Genomic DNA, 17694 nt, shown 5'->3' on the forward strand with positions numbered 1-17694 from the left:
CCTATCCGTTAAGTCACGGCCGTTACTGAATCACCTCTAACATTCTTTCCAGTTTGAACATATTATGAATCTGCCATCATGGTGATTTTCTAGTTCGGTGTCCTACCCGAGTTCATTGTGATCAACGTGATCAATTTTCTTATACTTCCTTCTTGAAATACACTGAGATTATTTTGGTTAATCCTCAGTGGGTCTCAAACTGCCTGCATCAGAATGACCTGGGGCTAAAACACAGATTGCCAGCCCCATCCCAAGAGTTTCCAATTCAGGACATCCAGAGTGGAGCTGGTGTGCCTAACCAGTTCCCAGGTGAAGCTGACATGCCTGGTCTGGACCACACTCTGAGAATCAGTGCCCAATCCCACACTGTCTTGGTCTCACCACCTTTCTTTTAATTACATTTACTTGTTTTCCTCCTCCTTCACAAAAATATTTTAAGGATGGTAATTCTTACTCTTGAGGGAGAAGTATTTTCTACGTATGGCAAGATTCACAGAATAAAAACCCCTCCCAGTCATAACGTCTACCCTTTCCACTCTTTCCAAAATGATCTACTTACTGCTCCAAAGAAACCAGCCCGAGCAAATGCCTCTTTCCTTGCTAACTGCATCACATGGTCCACTTTGCTGGTGTATTTCTCTATCTCAGTCATTTCTTTCCCAAAAGCTCGAACAGTTCTTATATTTCCAATACGTTCCTCAGCTAGCTGGGAGAAATAATACATATATTTCGAGGGAGGCAAAATTAAAATGTGGTTCTCATTTTTAAGATACTATCAATAGAAAGCTGCTCATGATACGCAACTACGTCAAAAATAGATTACAAAGTAGAGTATATGATAAACAATCCTGTTTTTGGAAACAAATATATATTTATACATAGACACATCATATATATAGGTAGATAAAGAGATAAATGGGAAGGTAGGTAGATAGATAAAGACATATATTTTACGTAGTGAAAAAGATAGATGAAAAGGATAGACTCCAAAATGTTAATAACATTCATTCTGAGAGCTAGAATTATGCATGTTATTTTTTCTCTTTATATTCTCAAAATTTTAGTTTCATAAATATGCATGGTTTTGTAACATGAAAATATAAGTTATTTTTAATTTTTAAAAAAGACAATACTGGATAGCATTACAAAGCTACCCTTATTCATTAATGAAAGACAGAGTATCATCCAGAAACTATTTTCAGAATATAATTAGCTTTTTCGTCCTATAAGAAATAGTGACAGTAAGAAGTTCACACAATGTACAGTCAAGTGGGCTCAACGCTGAGGTGTGGGTACTAATCTAGTCTAGAAGGCAGAGTACTTTGTGTTGCTAAGATCCGGGGGGCTAATGTAAGGAAAAGGAAGTACTTTTTTGAAAAGCTTCGGCACATCCCTTAGGGTCTGCCCACCGATACCCTGGCTCTGAGTTCATTCAAGTGGAGACCACACCAGGGAGGGGCCTTTACCTGAGTGGCTTGTGCCAGGGAGTCCTGAGTGACTTTGGTCAGTTTCCGTAGGTATCGGCCATAAAGCACAGCAAGGATGGATATTGGAGGCACCACACTCAAAACAAAAGTGGCCAGATTAGGGGAGACAAAAAACTGTCAAAAACAAAAGCCAAAAGGTATTGTGTTACACAGAGTAGCAAGACATTCTCACTGCCCGCTCTAAGTGTGTGCGTGTGTTGAAATTAACAGGCAGGCTTAAAGGTTGCTGTCTCAAAATCGTACATCCAGTTTTGGTAGAACTTTTCAAACATTTTCAATCTTCACAAAGCCCCATGAATATTCAGCCTGCCACACAGGAGTGACCGACAGAGAGCTGCTGAAGCAAGGGTGGGGCTCTTTTACCCTCCACCGCTGCACCACTACTGACACAACGCAGGACCAGTGCTGTGTAAATCAGGCCACGCTGTTCACCGACAGAGAAGGGGGGCAGGATGTGAGCAGAGGAAGGAGGCCGCCTTCTGCTCCACGCTGGCCAGACCTCACCAGGAGTTCTGCATTCAGGTCCAGATCAAGGGCTCTGAACAACCTGAGCAATATCTCACTGAAATGACTCAGGTGGCAGCAAGACCAAAAATACCCACATCACATGACAGAGCTGAAAGAGGACTTGGCAGGGGGTGTAACAACCAAGTTAGAGCTGTTTCCGCGGCTCAGAGGACTGGAATCGCAGTCCGATGGATCTAGACTCAACAAAAGGAGGAGTCTCCTAACAACTGGAGTTGCTCGAAGGGGAAGTAACACAGTGGGGTTTTCCCGTAGCCAACCCTGCAATTAGGTGATTGTATTTTAAATGGTACTAGCATTTCTTCGACAAATTATTAATTATAAAATAGTATCATCAGTACAAGGCTCTCCTAAAATGCTGAGGAAAAGCTGCAGACTGAAATGTAAAGTAAAGGACGAAGCACGCAATCATTCACTTATTTACTCATTGGTTGCCTAATGCCGTCATGCAGCGAACACTATTCTAGGCACCTGGGAGATAACTGACCCACATGGAGCTTCATCCAAGGGGACAGCAAAGATGAGAGTCGGAGAGCAAACAGGTAAGAGAGAGAGAGAGAGAAACCACAGGGTCATGTGGTCTTGGAAGAGCAAGTACACAGAGGCCCTGAGGCAGCAATGAGCTCAGCACCTTGATTCATGGGACGACCCACCCTGAGCAGACAAGCAGACGCTGGGATGGCAGTGGCCACAGGACACATGCAGGGGCAGCGAGGCACCCAGGCAGGTCTCAGCACAGCCCAAGCAAGCCCTCTGCACGGGGGGCAGGAGCATCCCTCGGTGCCCCCCAGGCCCTGGGGACGGGCTCCGAACCCTCCCTCCCCGTGCTCCGGTTCCACGCTTAGAAATATCCTTCCGAAGAATATTGCAGGGTGCTGTATACAAGGAGCGCTGGAGTATCAGGACACACATCTTAATGGTGGGAGGGAGACCCCCGAACGTAAATTACCAAACTGGCAGTATGGTACAGACATCATTAGGTTCTTGGGAGCAGGCTTACCATAGTCAGGTCCAGGGAGCCCATGAGAAACAAAGCACACTTCTGTTCCTCCAGAGCTAAAGGCCAGGTCCCAGGGGATGCCCCCTTATGAGGCCCTGCTATGAGCTGAGTGTTTGTGTCCCCCCCACACTCATATGCCTTAAGCCCCAATGGGGCTGGACTTGGAGATGGAGCCTCTAAGGAAGGAGTTAAGGCAAAATGAGGTTATAAGGGCGGGGGCCCTGATCTGATAGGATTCGGGTCCTTAAGAGAGGAGACACCAGCGAGTCAGCTCTCTCCCCACAAGCACGGAGGACAGGCCTTGTGAGCGGAGCACACAGCGAGAGCATGGCTGCCCACAAGACAAGAGAAGAGGCCTCAGAACGAACCTACGTTGTCAGCACCTTGATCTGGGACTCCCAGACTCCAGAACCACGGGAAATAAACTTCTGTTGTTTGAGCCCCCAGGTGTGGTACTTTGCTATGCAGCTCAAGGTACTAAGGCTCCCTCCCCCTGATGAGCCACCTGCCCTACACTGGGACTCTCTTCACCTGCTACAAAAAGAGGTTCCCAGCTCTTCCTGAGCCCTGGACTATTAATATCTGGAAATGGTGCTTTAGTTCAGGAGGGCCCTTCTCCCAGAGTTTTGCTTCTCTCCTGGCTGGGCATACATAAGATTTCAAAGCTGTCTTCCACTCTGTATGTCAGATCTTACAGGCTCAACATATTCTTCTGCTCTGGACTGAATGCCCTGTGGGACACAGGACAGAAACCCAAGCTTTTCCACCTGTGAGAAAAGATCAGTCACCGTCCTCATTCTAGGGGTCTAGAACTGTGCTAAGATGACAGCCTCTCACAGCTACTGAGCACCTGAAATGTGGCCAGTGTGCTGGGGAACTAAACCTTACATTTTATTTAGTTTTAATTAAAATTTAAATTTAAAAACTGATACTCCATTTCTATTTAGTTATTGGTAAAGTTTTAAGAATGTCTGGGAATTTGGGTATGTTAATATACTTTTTCAACCACAAATTTTATGAAATCTAAATACAGATCAGGTATTCCCAATGAAAATTTAGCATCCAGATTTAAGTGTTCCGTAAGTATAAAATACACACTATATTTTGGGGGCTTCCCTGGCGCAGTGGTTAAGAATCCGCCTGCCAATGCAGGGGACAAGGGTCCGAGCCCTGGTCCGGGAAGATCCCACATGCCGTGGAGCAGCTAAGCCCGTGTGCCACAACTACTGAGCCTGTGCTCTAGAGCCTGCGAGCCACAACTGCTGAGCCCGCGAGCCACAACTACTGAAGCCCGTGCGCCTAGAGCCCATGCTCCGCAACAAGAGAAGCCACCGCCATGAGAAGCCCGTGCACCGCAACGAAGAGTAGCCCCCGCTTGCTGCAACTACCTGCACTAAGCAACTAAGACCCCAAAATAAATAAATTTATAAAAGAAAACACACTATATTTTGAAATCTTAATATGAAAAAATAATTTGAAATATCTAACAATTTTTATATTAAACACATGTTGAATTGATAATATTGTTTATATTAAGTAAAATTATTAAGATTAATCTCACCTCACCTTTCTTTTCGCTTTTTTTTTTTTTTTAATTTTTTTTGGCCACACCACGCAGCTTGTGAGATTTTAGTACCAGTTCCCCGACCAGGGACTGAACCCGGGCCCACAGCAGTGAAAGCGCGGAGTCTTAACCACTGGACCGCCAGGTAATTCCCTCTTTTTGCTTTTTAAAACGTGGCTACTAGAAAATGTACACTGGCACACGTGGCCTGCACTACATTCCTACCAGGCAGCTGCGCAGGTCTGAAGAGACCACTGGTGTGAAGAAGGGAGCTGGGCTCAGGCCCCCAGCTAAGGAAGGGACACGGGCCTGGGTGGAGCCGGCTCCCCTAAGGGAGGGCAGAGCTGCCTGCGTGCAGGAGGGGACCTGCTCCTGATAGGAGGAGGAGAGGAAATGAGGCCTCTGTCCCATCCAGACGGCAGTGGCAGCTTCCTGCCTTTGGGGACGGAACTGACACCCCTCCTCTGACCCACACTCAGGACCCGAGGGCCCTCCCACCACTTTCACACGTTCTCGGAAAACCCAGGCAACAAGGTAAGTTTTTCTAAATGCCAACGGTCCGTTCTCCAGACAGGAATTCATGGCGGAGAAGTGAAGGCGCAGGTGCCACCAAGGAAGCAGCTGCTCCAGGTCCCCGCGGCCTCTGCGACAGCGATGAGAACAGCTCAACGGAGCGCACCTCACGCCTGAGGAGAGGGCGCGGGCCGAGCCCCGGCCGCAGGGCGCCCCGGCAGCCGGGCCGACATACCATCATGCCAACGCCAATGGAAGCCTGGGCTCCGGCCCTGAGCCCGTCCGAGAGGTTCTCGGTCACCGACCGCCCCAGCAGGGCCGCGTCCGAGGACAGGCGGTTGATCAGCTCTCCGGTGCGCGTCTTGTCAAAGAAAGCGACCTCCTGCCTCAGAACCGAGGAAAAGAGCGAAGCTCTCAACCTATTCACGATGCGCTGACCTGCAAGGCAAAGAGCAGTGGCATCGGCTTGGGCTCAGCCGCTAACACGCAGCCGCGCGGCCCGAGGTCGGCGCCTCTTCTGAGCCGCAGCCCCGGAGGCCTGTCTGCGCCGGCTTGGGTGCGGTGGGAGCCCGGGCGCACTAATCGGCACGCGCTGCTGACCAGCACCGATCTCCTCTCGGTGCCCACAGCCCGAGGATGCCGAGGACAGGATACAGTAGTAAACGGAATGTGACCAAGAGACTTTCGTAAAGTATAACTTACAGAGAAGTTTTACGACCTTAACTTCTCAAAAGCTAATTTTGCTTCTCCTTCGCAATTCTTTCCTGGATTTAACTTCGAATAGCAAGAACTGGTTACTTATCTACAGAGTATTTCATCAGCTAAATGGCCAGCAACCGACTTGGAGTCGGGTGTGCCGGGCTCTAGCGTCACTGTGGTGTCACCGCCTACTAACAAGCAGGCCTCACAGTGACACCGACCACTATCGCCCGGCTCCGCCTGCAGGGGCGGCACAGCGCGGGGCACGGCCCGGCTTCTGCGGCCGCCTCACTCAAACCTCCCGGAAGGCACACAGGCGACTGCGCTCCAATTCACGGGAGAGGCAGGTTGAGCACAGAGCACATGATCTACAACAATCCCCAGCCCAGTGTTGGCCCTGTCCCCCACGCGGTGGAGGAAGAGAGCACAGGGGCCGGAAAGCACAGGTGGGGGCCGGAGCACAGGGAACCCACGAGATCCGCCCCCCCAACCCCCACCCCATGTGGCCCAGGAGGTGGGTCGTGGCACCTGACGTCTGCATGAGGTAGACGCGGACGGCGTTGGCCGCGGCGCCGCACAGGAACACGCCGCCGAGCGCCAGGCAGAGGCGGGTCAGGCTGGAGCTGTAGTCCGCAGAGGGGTTTGTGTAAATGACGTCGATTATCTTCCCCAGGAAGAAGGGGGCGGACATGGTGATGACACTGGACACCGTCAGAAACCCAACTGCAGCTGGAAAACACAAGCAACTCTCCGGTTCATCGGTGCCTCGGCCAAGGGGCAGGGTGCTGAGTTCATCACGCTTCTTTCCCGAATAAACTTTTCAGATCATGTGATGCTCTCAGATGCCGGGAGTCTCCTCCCTTTAGCTCCTGGACCCTTGACTAAAGGGAAGAACCGAGTAGTTTCTGGGGCCAAATCAGGCAGGATGACTGTAAGGGCACTGATCGTCCCCAAGTACCCAGACAAGACGGCTTTTGCTTTACCCTGGTCTGCTGCTCTCTTCTTCCTCAGGAGTAACTGACAGCTAACCACAAAAATCCGTTCTGGCCTCCCTCCCGAGATGACATTTTTCCTACATTCGTGCTACACACTGTTATTTCCTGGCATCTAACTGTATCTTAGCTTGAAGATCAAACTATGCAGGTAAAGCTCTTGATTATGTCTAATATTTCAAAACACTTGAACCTTTGGAAAGCAGTTATGGGCAGCCATTACACATGTGATACGTTCCTTCTTAATATTATTGCTCTGGGAGATAAAGTACCAGAGTATGAGCATGATAATAAGACATGTAAGAACACAACTGTTCACACGGCTTAAAAACAAAAAAGACACAGGACACAGTATCTTTTCAGAAAAGAAAATATCGAGAAAATCCAATTAGGAACAACATGTATCAGATAACAACATTCCTAATAAGAGGAATGCATATTTACACTACACTTTCATCTAATGACTGGCAAAGATCAAAGAATTTGACAGCATGGTGTTGGTAAAACTGTGGGAAAGGAAGCATTTACACTGCTAGTGGGTGTGCAAACTGGTACAGTTGCAATGGCAGAGCGATGTGATCTTATCAGTCAAAACATAAATGCACATTCCCTTTCATCCACCAATTCTAGCTCTAAGATTCTAACTTACAGATACACTCCCATATGTGTATGCAAAAAATGTACACTCAAGGGTGTTCATTATGACATTGCTTATCCCAGCAAAAGATTCAAAATATCCTAAACGTTCATTAATGGAGAAAAGTTAAATCAATTATGGAGCATTTATTTTATAAATATTATGCAGTCGTTAAAAAGAACGAGGTGAGTCTATAGGAAGAGACATGAAGCCATCCACCAAGATACACTGTTAGTGAAAAAGCCCAGGACACAGATGTTAACATCTGTGGCACTTTTTTGCTTATTGATTTTCAAGCTCATGAATGCACAGAGTATCTCCAGGAGAGTAGCAAGAAACAAGTAACAGAGGTTCCTTCCGAAGAGTGGCATCAAGTGGCTGGGGCAGGGCGCGTGCCACTGTGCACCTGCTGAGTTTGGGCCCGCTTGGGGCCCAGCTAGCTCCATCACTGGACAATCAATGGCGAGAACCCCAAGTGGACACAATGAGGGTTGAGCCCTGGGGAATGGGCGCTGCCAACACCCTGCAAACAGCTTCTCTATCTGTGTCTTGCCTAATGCTCACACTTCAGTGAAAGGCTTTACTTTCACAAAACATTAATAAAAAGAGTAGAGAACGAACTCAGTGTGAACCGGTTGTTCAGTTGGCAAACAGAGCTGTAGGAGGAATGTGAGCCTGACTTAAGTCGGGAACACTGCACACACTCTCTCCCCTCCTGGGGGTCTTCTAATGGCCTCCCCTCAAGGAGGCCTGCTCTGCAGTCCTATCTGTTAATACAGACCCAAACACAGCAGCCTCGCCCTCCGTTCTCCTCCCAGCACTTCCCAACGCTTCACTTGTCTACTGTCTCTCTCCAGTAGGATAAAAGATTTCTGTCTGTTTTGTTCACTGTTGTATCCCCACTGCCTACAGGGACAGGTATATAGGAAAAGCTCAATAAATATTTGTTGGATGAATGAACAAATAAACTGAACTTTGGCAAAGGAGGCATGAAAGCGTATCAGAGTTCGACAACAGCCTAAAGAGAATCGTAAGATCTGGTGGCTCAGGAAGTCCGTGTGTGGCAATGACTCCTTTACCAGAGCCAGAAAGCCCATGTGACTGGCTGAAAACCCCTTTTATCACAACCGAACTGCATAACGTGAACCTGGCCAAGGGCCATTTCCTTCTGCTTTAAGACCCGGGGTCTTGTTTCAAATCGCGTGTTCCTGATGACAGTGCTCAGAGGGACTGGAAGCCCGAAGGGTGTAGGAGGCAAGTGTAGCTCGGGTTCTGCAGGGCACGGTCGTGGCAAACGGGCTGCTCCAGAAAGCAGTGGCCTGGCGAGCCGGGGGTTAACCCGAAAGGCCTGTTTCATCTGTCATCAGCAGCCAGCTTCTCTGGTCTGTTTCTTCCCTTTGGCAAATACTTCAGTAAGTGTAATGTATGCAGAGTGCCATCAAGGTCCATCTCTCCCTCCCGCCTCTAGTTTTCAAACTCAAAGTTACAACTCCGAAATAAGAACCTGTATCTCATGAACACACACTAGTTCTTACACAGTAATGATAATGATTACAAAGAGAAAGGAATTGGGCTGAATCAAAATTCATTCCAGGATCTCCCCTCTCTTTCCTTTTTATTAAAAAAACAAAAACAAAGAACGATTGACAGCTTGTCTTATTGCCATTTGCCTCTTTCTTCTACAAGTTGAATGTATACAAAAGTTAAATTTTTTTTTTCAGCGTTGGTTTAGCTGGATTCCTGTTAATTAAGGTTTTACTACATAACACCATCTCGGACATTCATGAATCATGTAGATTTGCGCCACAACTATCATCTCTGATTCCTCCCCAAACCCGACAAGCCAAGTATACCATAATCCTTCTGGAAACTCTTCCCCACCTTTTCTCCATGGTTAAGCATCTTGCTTGTTCCTATCCTTGCTTGACGGGTCCCAAGCAACTGTCATCTGTCTCTTGACAGGTATCTTCAAGTATCTTTCCGTTACCCTCATTCTACTGCATCACAGCGTTCAAAGAATAAGAGAAATCTCCTCCAAAAGAAAGGGGATGGAAAACCTGAAACAGAGGCTGTTGGGAGAAGGGCTGTGGCCGGTAGACAGCTCCTGGATGGACAGGTCTGGGGGGTGGAGGAGGCTCTCAAGCATGTCTATCACCACTGGATACAGGACAGATCTTTTAATGACTCGTCTGCTCACTGTGCTGGGCAGGTGCAGCTACCCCCGTGTCACTCAAGTACTAAGGCACCAACCACCCACCACTCTCTGAAGCGTTTGATATGCACTCTCTCCAACAATGCTTTTATCACCCTCATTTTTGTTTCCAGAGAGGAAACTCAAGCACGGAGAGGTGAGGGAGCTTGCCCAAGGTCACCCAGTTCATACACTGAAGAACCACATTCTGAGACAAAGCTTGTCTTCTTCGTCTTCTCACATTCCAAGCCAAGAACACAGCAGGGGCCTCGCCTGGGGGTGAGGGCAGCCAGGGAGCAGGAAGGCTGCAGGATAAAGCTGGAACAGGGACTCTGGTGCAGAGAAGTACTGAGAAATAAAGTGGAGGCATACTAGGCTCCGGGTTCTAAAGTAGAACTGGGACTCTGCAGCAAGGCAGGCCTAAGAGCCTCAGGCTGGGGAGTGAGACAGTCAGATTTGCATTTTACGTGATCCACTCTGGCAGCAGAGTGAAAAGAAAGGACCTGAGGCTCCCCTGATCCAGGCGAGAGGGGAACTGGGGTGAAACGGGGAGGGGCAGAGGGGATACGGACAGTGACAAGGACTGCAGATATTTTTAAGAACTAGATTCTACAGGACCTGAGAATTTCAGATTTGGGAAGCATGTTGGGAAGGTCAGTTCTGAAGTTGGGACTGACAGGGTCAGTGCCCTACCTCTGCCATCTAGCTGTTTGACCTTGAGTGGGTCACTCAAACTCTCTGTGCCTCAGTTTCTTCATATGTCAAATAGCAATAAAAAGAACCCCTCCCTCACAGAAATGTTGTGAGGAGAAATTACACACACACACACACACACACACACACATACACACACACGTAAAGCCTCTGGCCCAGTGCCGCCCAGTATCTAGTAAACAGTAAGTATCCGCTATTATCTATATTACAGCTGTCACCGCAAGGCGTCAGGAATGACCCGTGTCCCTGCCAGCAGCTCCACTCTCTGACGGGTGGGACAGAGGAGGAAAGGCGCTTTCTGTGTCTATAGAACAAAGGAGTAGAGGCCCGGTGCAGGTTGGAGGCTGAGCTAGCCTGGCACCTAGCTAAGCCGGCCAGGGCAGGAGGTGAAGGGGGCTGACAGCCAGCAGGAAGCGGAGGGTGAGGAAGCCTCGCAGGCTCGTGGAGTGACCTGGAGAACAAAGGTCTGGGCAAGGCCAGAGCATCGGGTGCTCCTGTCCAGCAGACACGCGACGGGCGCCGCCCACAGAACTTAAAATCTTCCAGCTGCCACATTTAAAAGAAACTGGTAAAATTAATTTTAATACTGTATTTTATTTGTATATTTGGATCCAATATATTCAAAATATTAATCAACATGCGATGAACATTAAAAAGTAAAGAAAGTTCACAATTCTTTTTCCATACTAAGTCCTTTCAAAATCTGGTGTGTATTTCCGTCTTGAATCAACTCTGACTAGCACATTTCGCAGCACAGATACAGAATGTTCATGTTTTCTCTGCAACGTGGTACTTCCGTAGGGCTTTCTGGAGCAGTCTCCATTGCGGAGGCTCAGCCTCACTGTCCCACCAGTGCCGTCCTTGTCAGACCCCCTGTCCCGACTTGGCTGCAGGACACATGCTCCGCCCTCTCCTTGCTTACCGCACCCACTGGTTTCACCACTCTGTTCATTTTGGTCACGTCAAGGTCTATCTCCATAAAATGTAACTACAAATGCAGCAAAAGCTCCTGGCGGGCATCAGGTTCTGAGAACTGTCCTCTTCTCAACCACACAGGCCCTTATCAGTGTTTAAGTGAACACCCTGGGGGTGGAGGGCTGGACGTGCACCTGCCACATCTAACCAGGGGCCTGCCTGCAAAGCGTGAACAAGACAAGCTCCCCTGCACCGGGCCCGCCGCACAGAGACCCTCCATCGGCATCTCACGGCCCCCTCCTAACTCCCAACCCCACGCACGGCGCAGCCTGCCTCTAACTCCCTGGGAGCCCCAGCAGCCGCTTCTATCTGCCAGGCCCAGCAGGACGGCTCTGACCAGTTACCTCTTATCCCATCAGCCCACAGGGGCTCCGCAGTGAGCTCCTCCATCTTTTAAGACTCCTGTGACCAAGGTGATAAGACGAAGAATTATCAGTGAAAAAAGACTGCAGAGCAACCTTGTAGGCCACAGCTGTTGGAAGATATCTGCAAATTCCTACATAAAGTGAGACACAGGGAGAAGGGGCCGCGGAGAGCATCGAGGACTGTGGTTCCTTTAGAAGAGAAATGGAAATGACTGTTTTCAGCAGATACCTATAAACATTTCAAATGGCGGACCCTGTTTTTAAAGTTTCTGACACAAATCACTTAAGACCAAAGTTTTCTGGTCACACAGTTCAGGCAGCATGCTCACCAAACTACTGAACACAGATGAAAACACTGTTATTCAAACATACAGCGGAATTTTTGAAAAAGGATTTTTGTATTCCTTTTCCTAAAAATTAACAAATTAACATTGGAATTCCTTCTCTTCAACTCAGCTGTTTTTGGCCTCTTGATTTAAAAGTACACACACACACACACACACACACACACACACACAGGCTAAGGACTAGACACAGAAAGATGAGGCAGACACAGCCCCTTTCCCAAGCAGCTCACAGGCCAGTGAGAGCTCCTAGCCTCAAAATTTTCTTTTAAAAGAGGAAAAAGGAAAAAAACTTTATTTCCATAAAAATACACGCACAACCAACTGAGCGATGAGATAGTTCTCTTTATACCTCAGTAATACCAAGAAGCCCCCTAAACTGTAACAGTCAATGAGAGGTATAAATGTTCCCACTCTACTGCCCTCCTCCACGGCACCAACCTGCCCTACATCACAAATAGCTCTCTAGGACTATCCTTCCTAAAGCAATGGACTTGTAACAAAAAGAGGTGGGATTCTCTCCTCTTTCAAGCCTAAGAACCTCACAAGCCCTCTTTGCAAGCCCTCATCACATGTGCAGTTTTATCTCCAGTCACATATCTTTTCATCAATGTTTCTCCCCCACTAAGCTGCAAGCCCCAGCAGGAGCGGGAACCATGCTTCTTCCTGCTCATCAGTGGAACCCAAGGGCCTAGCACACAATAAGACTCAATATTTATTAAAGAAACGAAGACTTGGAGAAGTCTCAAAACCTTTGAGATCTTACAAGGCCCTTGCATTTAAACATTTCTCCATTTATGGCTAAAATGACAAGCTATACAAAAATCTGTTTATCTGGATTTTGTTTCTAAAGATATTCTTTTTTTTTTTTTTTTGCGGTACGCGGGTCTCTCACTGTTGTGGCCTCTCCCGTTGCGGAGCACAGGCTCCGGACGCGCAGGCTCAGCGGCCATGGCTCACGGGCCCAGCCGCTCCGCGGCATGTAGGGATCTTCCCGGACCGGGGCACGAACCCGTGTCCCCTACATCGGCAGGCGGACTCTCAACCACTGCGCCACCAGGGAAGCCCTAAAAATATTCATTTTGATTTCTTTTTAAAAATTACTTAATTATGATTTAGTTGGGTTATGAGTCACAGTTTCTCAACACTTCTGGAGTTTACAGATCACTGATCACGACCAGTGTTGACTCTTCTGATAAGAACTTAGTAACTTCCTGCCTACCACCCAGGAGACAAAAGCAGGGGACAAACCTGAAAAGTTTACACTGCTTTGCTTCACACAGTAAAAATATTGTTGGCTGCTTAAAAAACTTGCCTGAAGCACGCACATATGACAACATTGGTTTATTTGGGGCTAGGATTAATTTTACAAAGATATGGGGAAAAAACCCAGGTCATTCTGAGAACGCCAGCAAAGTAAAAACGGAACAAACCCGAAAACTGCAACACTGAGATGCTACCCCATTTGTATAATATGTATCAAGATAAGAAAACAAACATTAGCTCTGGGAGCAGATTCCCGGCGGGCCTGCCGGCTCCACACCGCTACAGCAGGCGCGCTCTGTCCGCGCTCCAGGTGGGGACGCCCAGGTAGAGGCACCCCGTCCTCCGCACCGTTTCCAGTGGCCCCGGGTCCCCCTGCCGCCACCGCAATGCCCCTCTCGGCGGCCCCGGACCTCGCGTGTGTAAGGTCGCGGTGACCGAGGGGAGGGGACGGGGGCCCTACCTGCCAGCCTCCGGCGCTCGGGCTGCGCCAGCCTTAGGAGCTTCTGGGCCTCCGAGCGCCCGGCAGCCACGGGCCGCTGCAGCGGGTCGTGTCCGGGGGTCGCCGCGGCCGCAGGCAAGGCCGGCTCGCGCAGCCAAGCCTCGCCCCCGGCCCGCGCGACCGCCGCTGGGCCACCGGGGAGCGCGGCGCGCGGGAGCCGGGGGACGCCGGGCCCGGCGAGCGCCCCGCACCTGGAGGGCCCGGAGGGCCGCGTCCACAGCGCCAGGAGCCGCGCCAGGCCCGCGCCGCCCGCGGGGCTGCCGGGACCCCCGCCCGGGCAGCGGACCGCCCGGCACCGCGGGGCTCGCGCGGCTTCGCCACCCTCGAGGAGCGATGGCCCCGAGTCCCCAAGCCGCGCCGGCGCCAGGAGCGTCGGCGGCGGCCGGGTCCCGGGGGCGCGGGCGGCTGGGCCCCGCCTCAGGAGCAGCCGCAGCGGCCAGGCCGCGGGGCCGCGCATGGCGCCGCGTCCGAACCTTGCGCCTCGGTCCGCAGCCTCTCCTGTGCTCGCCGCCGCCGCTCGCCGGCTTGGACCCCCGCCCCGACGCCCGCCCCATCCCGGCCCGCGCGGCCCCGCCCCGGGGCGGCTAGCCCGGCCCCGACCACCCCCGGGCGCCCCGGCCCGCAGCGCCCCCCACCGGGCAGCCCAGCGACTGGCGCGCCGCCGGAGCCGCAGTGGCTGAGGCGGAAGAAAGCGCCGCGCGCCGCTACGCCTGCGCACTGCCGCGCGGGGAGCAGTTTCGCCCTCCTCTGCCCCTCCGGAAGAACCTGGGAGCGGCGCGGGCCCTTTCTCACGCCCGCGCACGGCGGAGCGCGCAGGCGCGATCACACGGGCCCGGCACCCGAAAGAGGAGAGCGGACAGCGCGCTGCGGCAGTGCGCGGGCCTGGGGGCCGCTGTGCGGGACGGGCTTGGCGGTGAGTGAAACTTGGGTCTCTGAGAGGGAAGGGGTCATCTCTTAACGTGGACAGACGTGCGGGAGCGGACGTGGCCCGGGCGCGCCGGCCGCTCCGAGTAAGGCCGGGCAGAACGCGCAGTGTTTTAATACCCGAGCGCGGAAAGGAGGAGGGGAGGGTCTAAACCCACTGGGACGCGGAGACTTCACGGCAGGGTGTCTGTACCCCGGAGCCTGGTCCTTATCTAAGAGTCGTGGTTCGGGAAGGTGGATAGCTTTTTGTTGACTCGTCAGTATTTTAAAGGCCGGGACTCGGGTGAGACCAGTGAGAGGCAATTGCCTCAGTTGCAGTATTTATGGATTCGAAAACAAAAGTCAATAATCAAGATAAGTATTTTAGTTAAAAAATTTTTAAAGGCCAAAATTAATGCAAAAAACCCATAATGAACAATATATCAAAATATCAAATGCAGGATCTGCCCCCGCACTTGTACGAGCCCACCTCTCTCTCCTCACCTTGATCCCAGCCCTGGAAGCCTTATTTCCAAAATCAAGCAGTTAGCAGCTTTATTTGCCAATTTGTTTGTTTAATTTTTTTGCGTTAAAATACCATTTATCTTGATTACTGGGGCTATTTAGGGTTCCCCTAAATTTTGCCCCTAGGAGAGTGCCTCACTTACCGCCCCCTACTGGGGGCCCTGGTAGATAAAGACTGTAGGACTTTTGAGGAGAAGTACCCATAATGGAAAGATAATGCGGGATTAAATCGCTCTCTAAATGCCCTTGTGAAGACAGCAGGAAGCATGCCATCCTCTAAATTCCAACCTGAGAGCCAGGGGGGCATGGAGTCCCCCCAGGTTACCTTAGGTCAGCCTCTCCCTGGTGTCTGCATTCTAGAATGCAAGCTGTGATTGAAGCTGACGCTGCTGATTTATGAGTAGGTATGTCCTACTGGGAAAGATTTTGTTAGGTGACTTCTGCAAACAAGAGAGATACAGTGCCTCATACCCCACATCATGTCAGAGAATGACCTTCTCCCAGTTGGAGAGAAAGTGACAATTTTAACTCAAATCTAATCTTCCTCTTCTTTTCTGTTTCCTACTTTCCAGAAAACTGCTGCTGCTGATCGCTGGGGAAGGCAGGACTGGCCTTTGCTTTCTGCCTTCCCTGGAATGAAGTCCGCCAGGCCTTTTCAGCCAGCAATCTCTGGGGCCTGGAGTCAAAAGAAAAATGCTTGAAGTGTAGCTGATGAAAAAACCAAAACTCTCTGTGTTGCTTGCATTTCTAACAGTCAGTTGATAATCTGAAAATTATCCCTGACAAAACTGTCATGCTTAAAAAAAAAACCAAAAAACCCCACCCAGCTATCATATGATATTCAAGGCAAGAATTTTTTTATTTACTAGCAAAGAATCTAAAGAAAACGTCCGTGGCTCTTTAAAAAAAAAATACAATGGGGGAATGGAGCAGGGAATAATAATTGGCTGAAGGCTCATCTGGACTTATATAGTCATCACACCAAAAAAAAAAAAAGTGAAAGTGTGGCCTGCTCTAAATATATATATTCAATATATATTGGCAATTTTATATATGTGTGTGTGTGTGTGTGTGTGTGTGTGTATTCCCATTTTAAAATAAGGATAACTTCTCACTGCCTTTTTAGAAGTTAGTATAAAAATTCCTTGGCCACTGAAAAGGGCAAGAAATGCTCTAAGGTGACTTTGGGAAAGAAGGGAAAAAGCCACTTAGATATGAGTGGATAAGTAGTACAAAATTCCTCAGGAAAGCAAGGAAAGGCTGCACATTAATTCTGAGACAACAAGCAGAAGTTCAGATGCTACCCACAGCGAGACAGAAAGGGCTCTCGGCAGAGGGGTGACTGAACCAAGTAGTAAAATCTGGCCCTTGGTGAATAGATGCTTAATAGGTTAGGCGGCCAGTAGGTGTCGAATTCAAAAAGGATGTCTTTTGGCTGAAACTTGAGATCAGTTGAGACTACTTCAGGAACAGCTCCATGTGTGGGTCCTTGTCGCTCTCAAAGGGTGACAAGGTGGACAACAGGAGGGGGCCCCCCTCAGAGCACAATAGCACGGGAAGCAGACAGAAGTCTCCCCGGCCTGCAGTCTGATCTGTGATCTAATGGGGGATCATTTGACCCTTCTTAGTTCATTTCTTTTTCTCTGCAGCTTGCAGCTCGTCCTGTCAGGGACAGGGTGGCAGGGTGATGGCTGAAGGTGGAGCATACAGTTCAGTGAATCACAAACGAAAGGACTAGGATCCACGTGGGGCAGAAGTGCTTTGTAAGTTCCTCTGAAATTAAGCTTTTGGTAAGTCATCCACCCTGTGCTTACAGCAAATGCCGATATGGCTCAGGCAGGCTGAATGCAATGTATGTAGAAGGTGTCAGCCTCTTTGGCTTTTACCTCGTCTCTCTCACCTTCTCCCAAAAGATTCTAGAGAAAGGTTGTTATGGGTTAAATTGTGTCCCTCCAAAAAAGGTATGTTGAAATCCTAAACCCCAGTATTTCAGAATGGGATCTTACTTGGAAATAGAGTTATTGCAGATATAGTTCAGATGAGGTCATTTTGGAGATGGAGTAGGGTGTCCTTATAAGAAGGTGTCCATGTGAAGACAGAGACACACGGGGAAAATGCCACGTGATGACAAAGGCAGAGACGGCAGTTATACAGCTGCAAGCCAGGGAACACCAAAGATGGCCAACAAATCACCAGAAACTGCCAACAGGCAAGGAGGGATTCCCTACAGGTTTCAAAGGGAGTGTGGCCCTCCAAAGCCTTGATTTCAGAATTCTACCCTCTAGAGCCATGAGACAATAAATTTGTTTTAACACCCAGTTTGTTTTTGTTTTATTAAGGTAGCTCTAGGAAAGTAATACAAAGGTCAGTATCTCGTCTGATACTGCAACACATGCTCACTGTTTGTCCACTTACTCATGTTTGGCCAAAAAAGCAACTGAGTTATTCAGGCTACTTTATTTATTTATTTTTAAAAAATATTTATCTATTTATTT

At 49.5% G+C, this 17694-nt stretch overlaps 1 protein-coding gene across 5 annotated transcripts in view; it reads right to left on the reverse strand.

The window, feature by feature from the left end:
- ABCB10 (ATP binding cassette subfamily B member 10) overlaps nucleotides 1–14548 on the reverse strand; it is a 32681-nt gene extending 18133 nt beyond the window's left edge. For 2 of the 5 annotated variants that reach the window (XM_027094125.1, XM_027094124.1), the window contains exons 1-5: nucleotides 13733–14230; nucleotides 6317–6517; nucleotides 5256–5527; nucleotides 1467–1601; nucleotides 560–706 (exon numbers count right to left, since the gene is read on the reverse strand). In XM_027094125.1, coding sequence (XP_026949926.1) covers nucleotides 560–706; nucleotides 1467–1601; nucleotides 5256–5527; nucleotides 6317–6517; nucleotides 13733–14228 — 1251 coding nt within the window. In that variant the 5' untranslated portion in view covers nucleotides 14229–14230. The other 3 variants (XM_027094128.1, XM_027094126.1, XM_027094127.1) reach the window with 3 other exon arrangements.
- Nucleotides 14549–17694: the final 3146 nt, after the last annotated feature.

Source organism: Aethalodelphis obliquidens, unplaced genomic scaffold (assembly GCF_003676395.1).
Source record: "Aethalodelphis obliquidens isolate GAN/ISIS:26980383/991018 unplaced genomic scaffold, ASM367639v1 scaffold87, whole genome shotgun sequence".
NCBI classification, from domain to species: domain Eukaryota; kingdom Metazoa; phylum Chordata; class Mammalia; order Artiodactyla; family Delphinidae; genus Aethalodelphis; species Aethalodelphis obliquidens.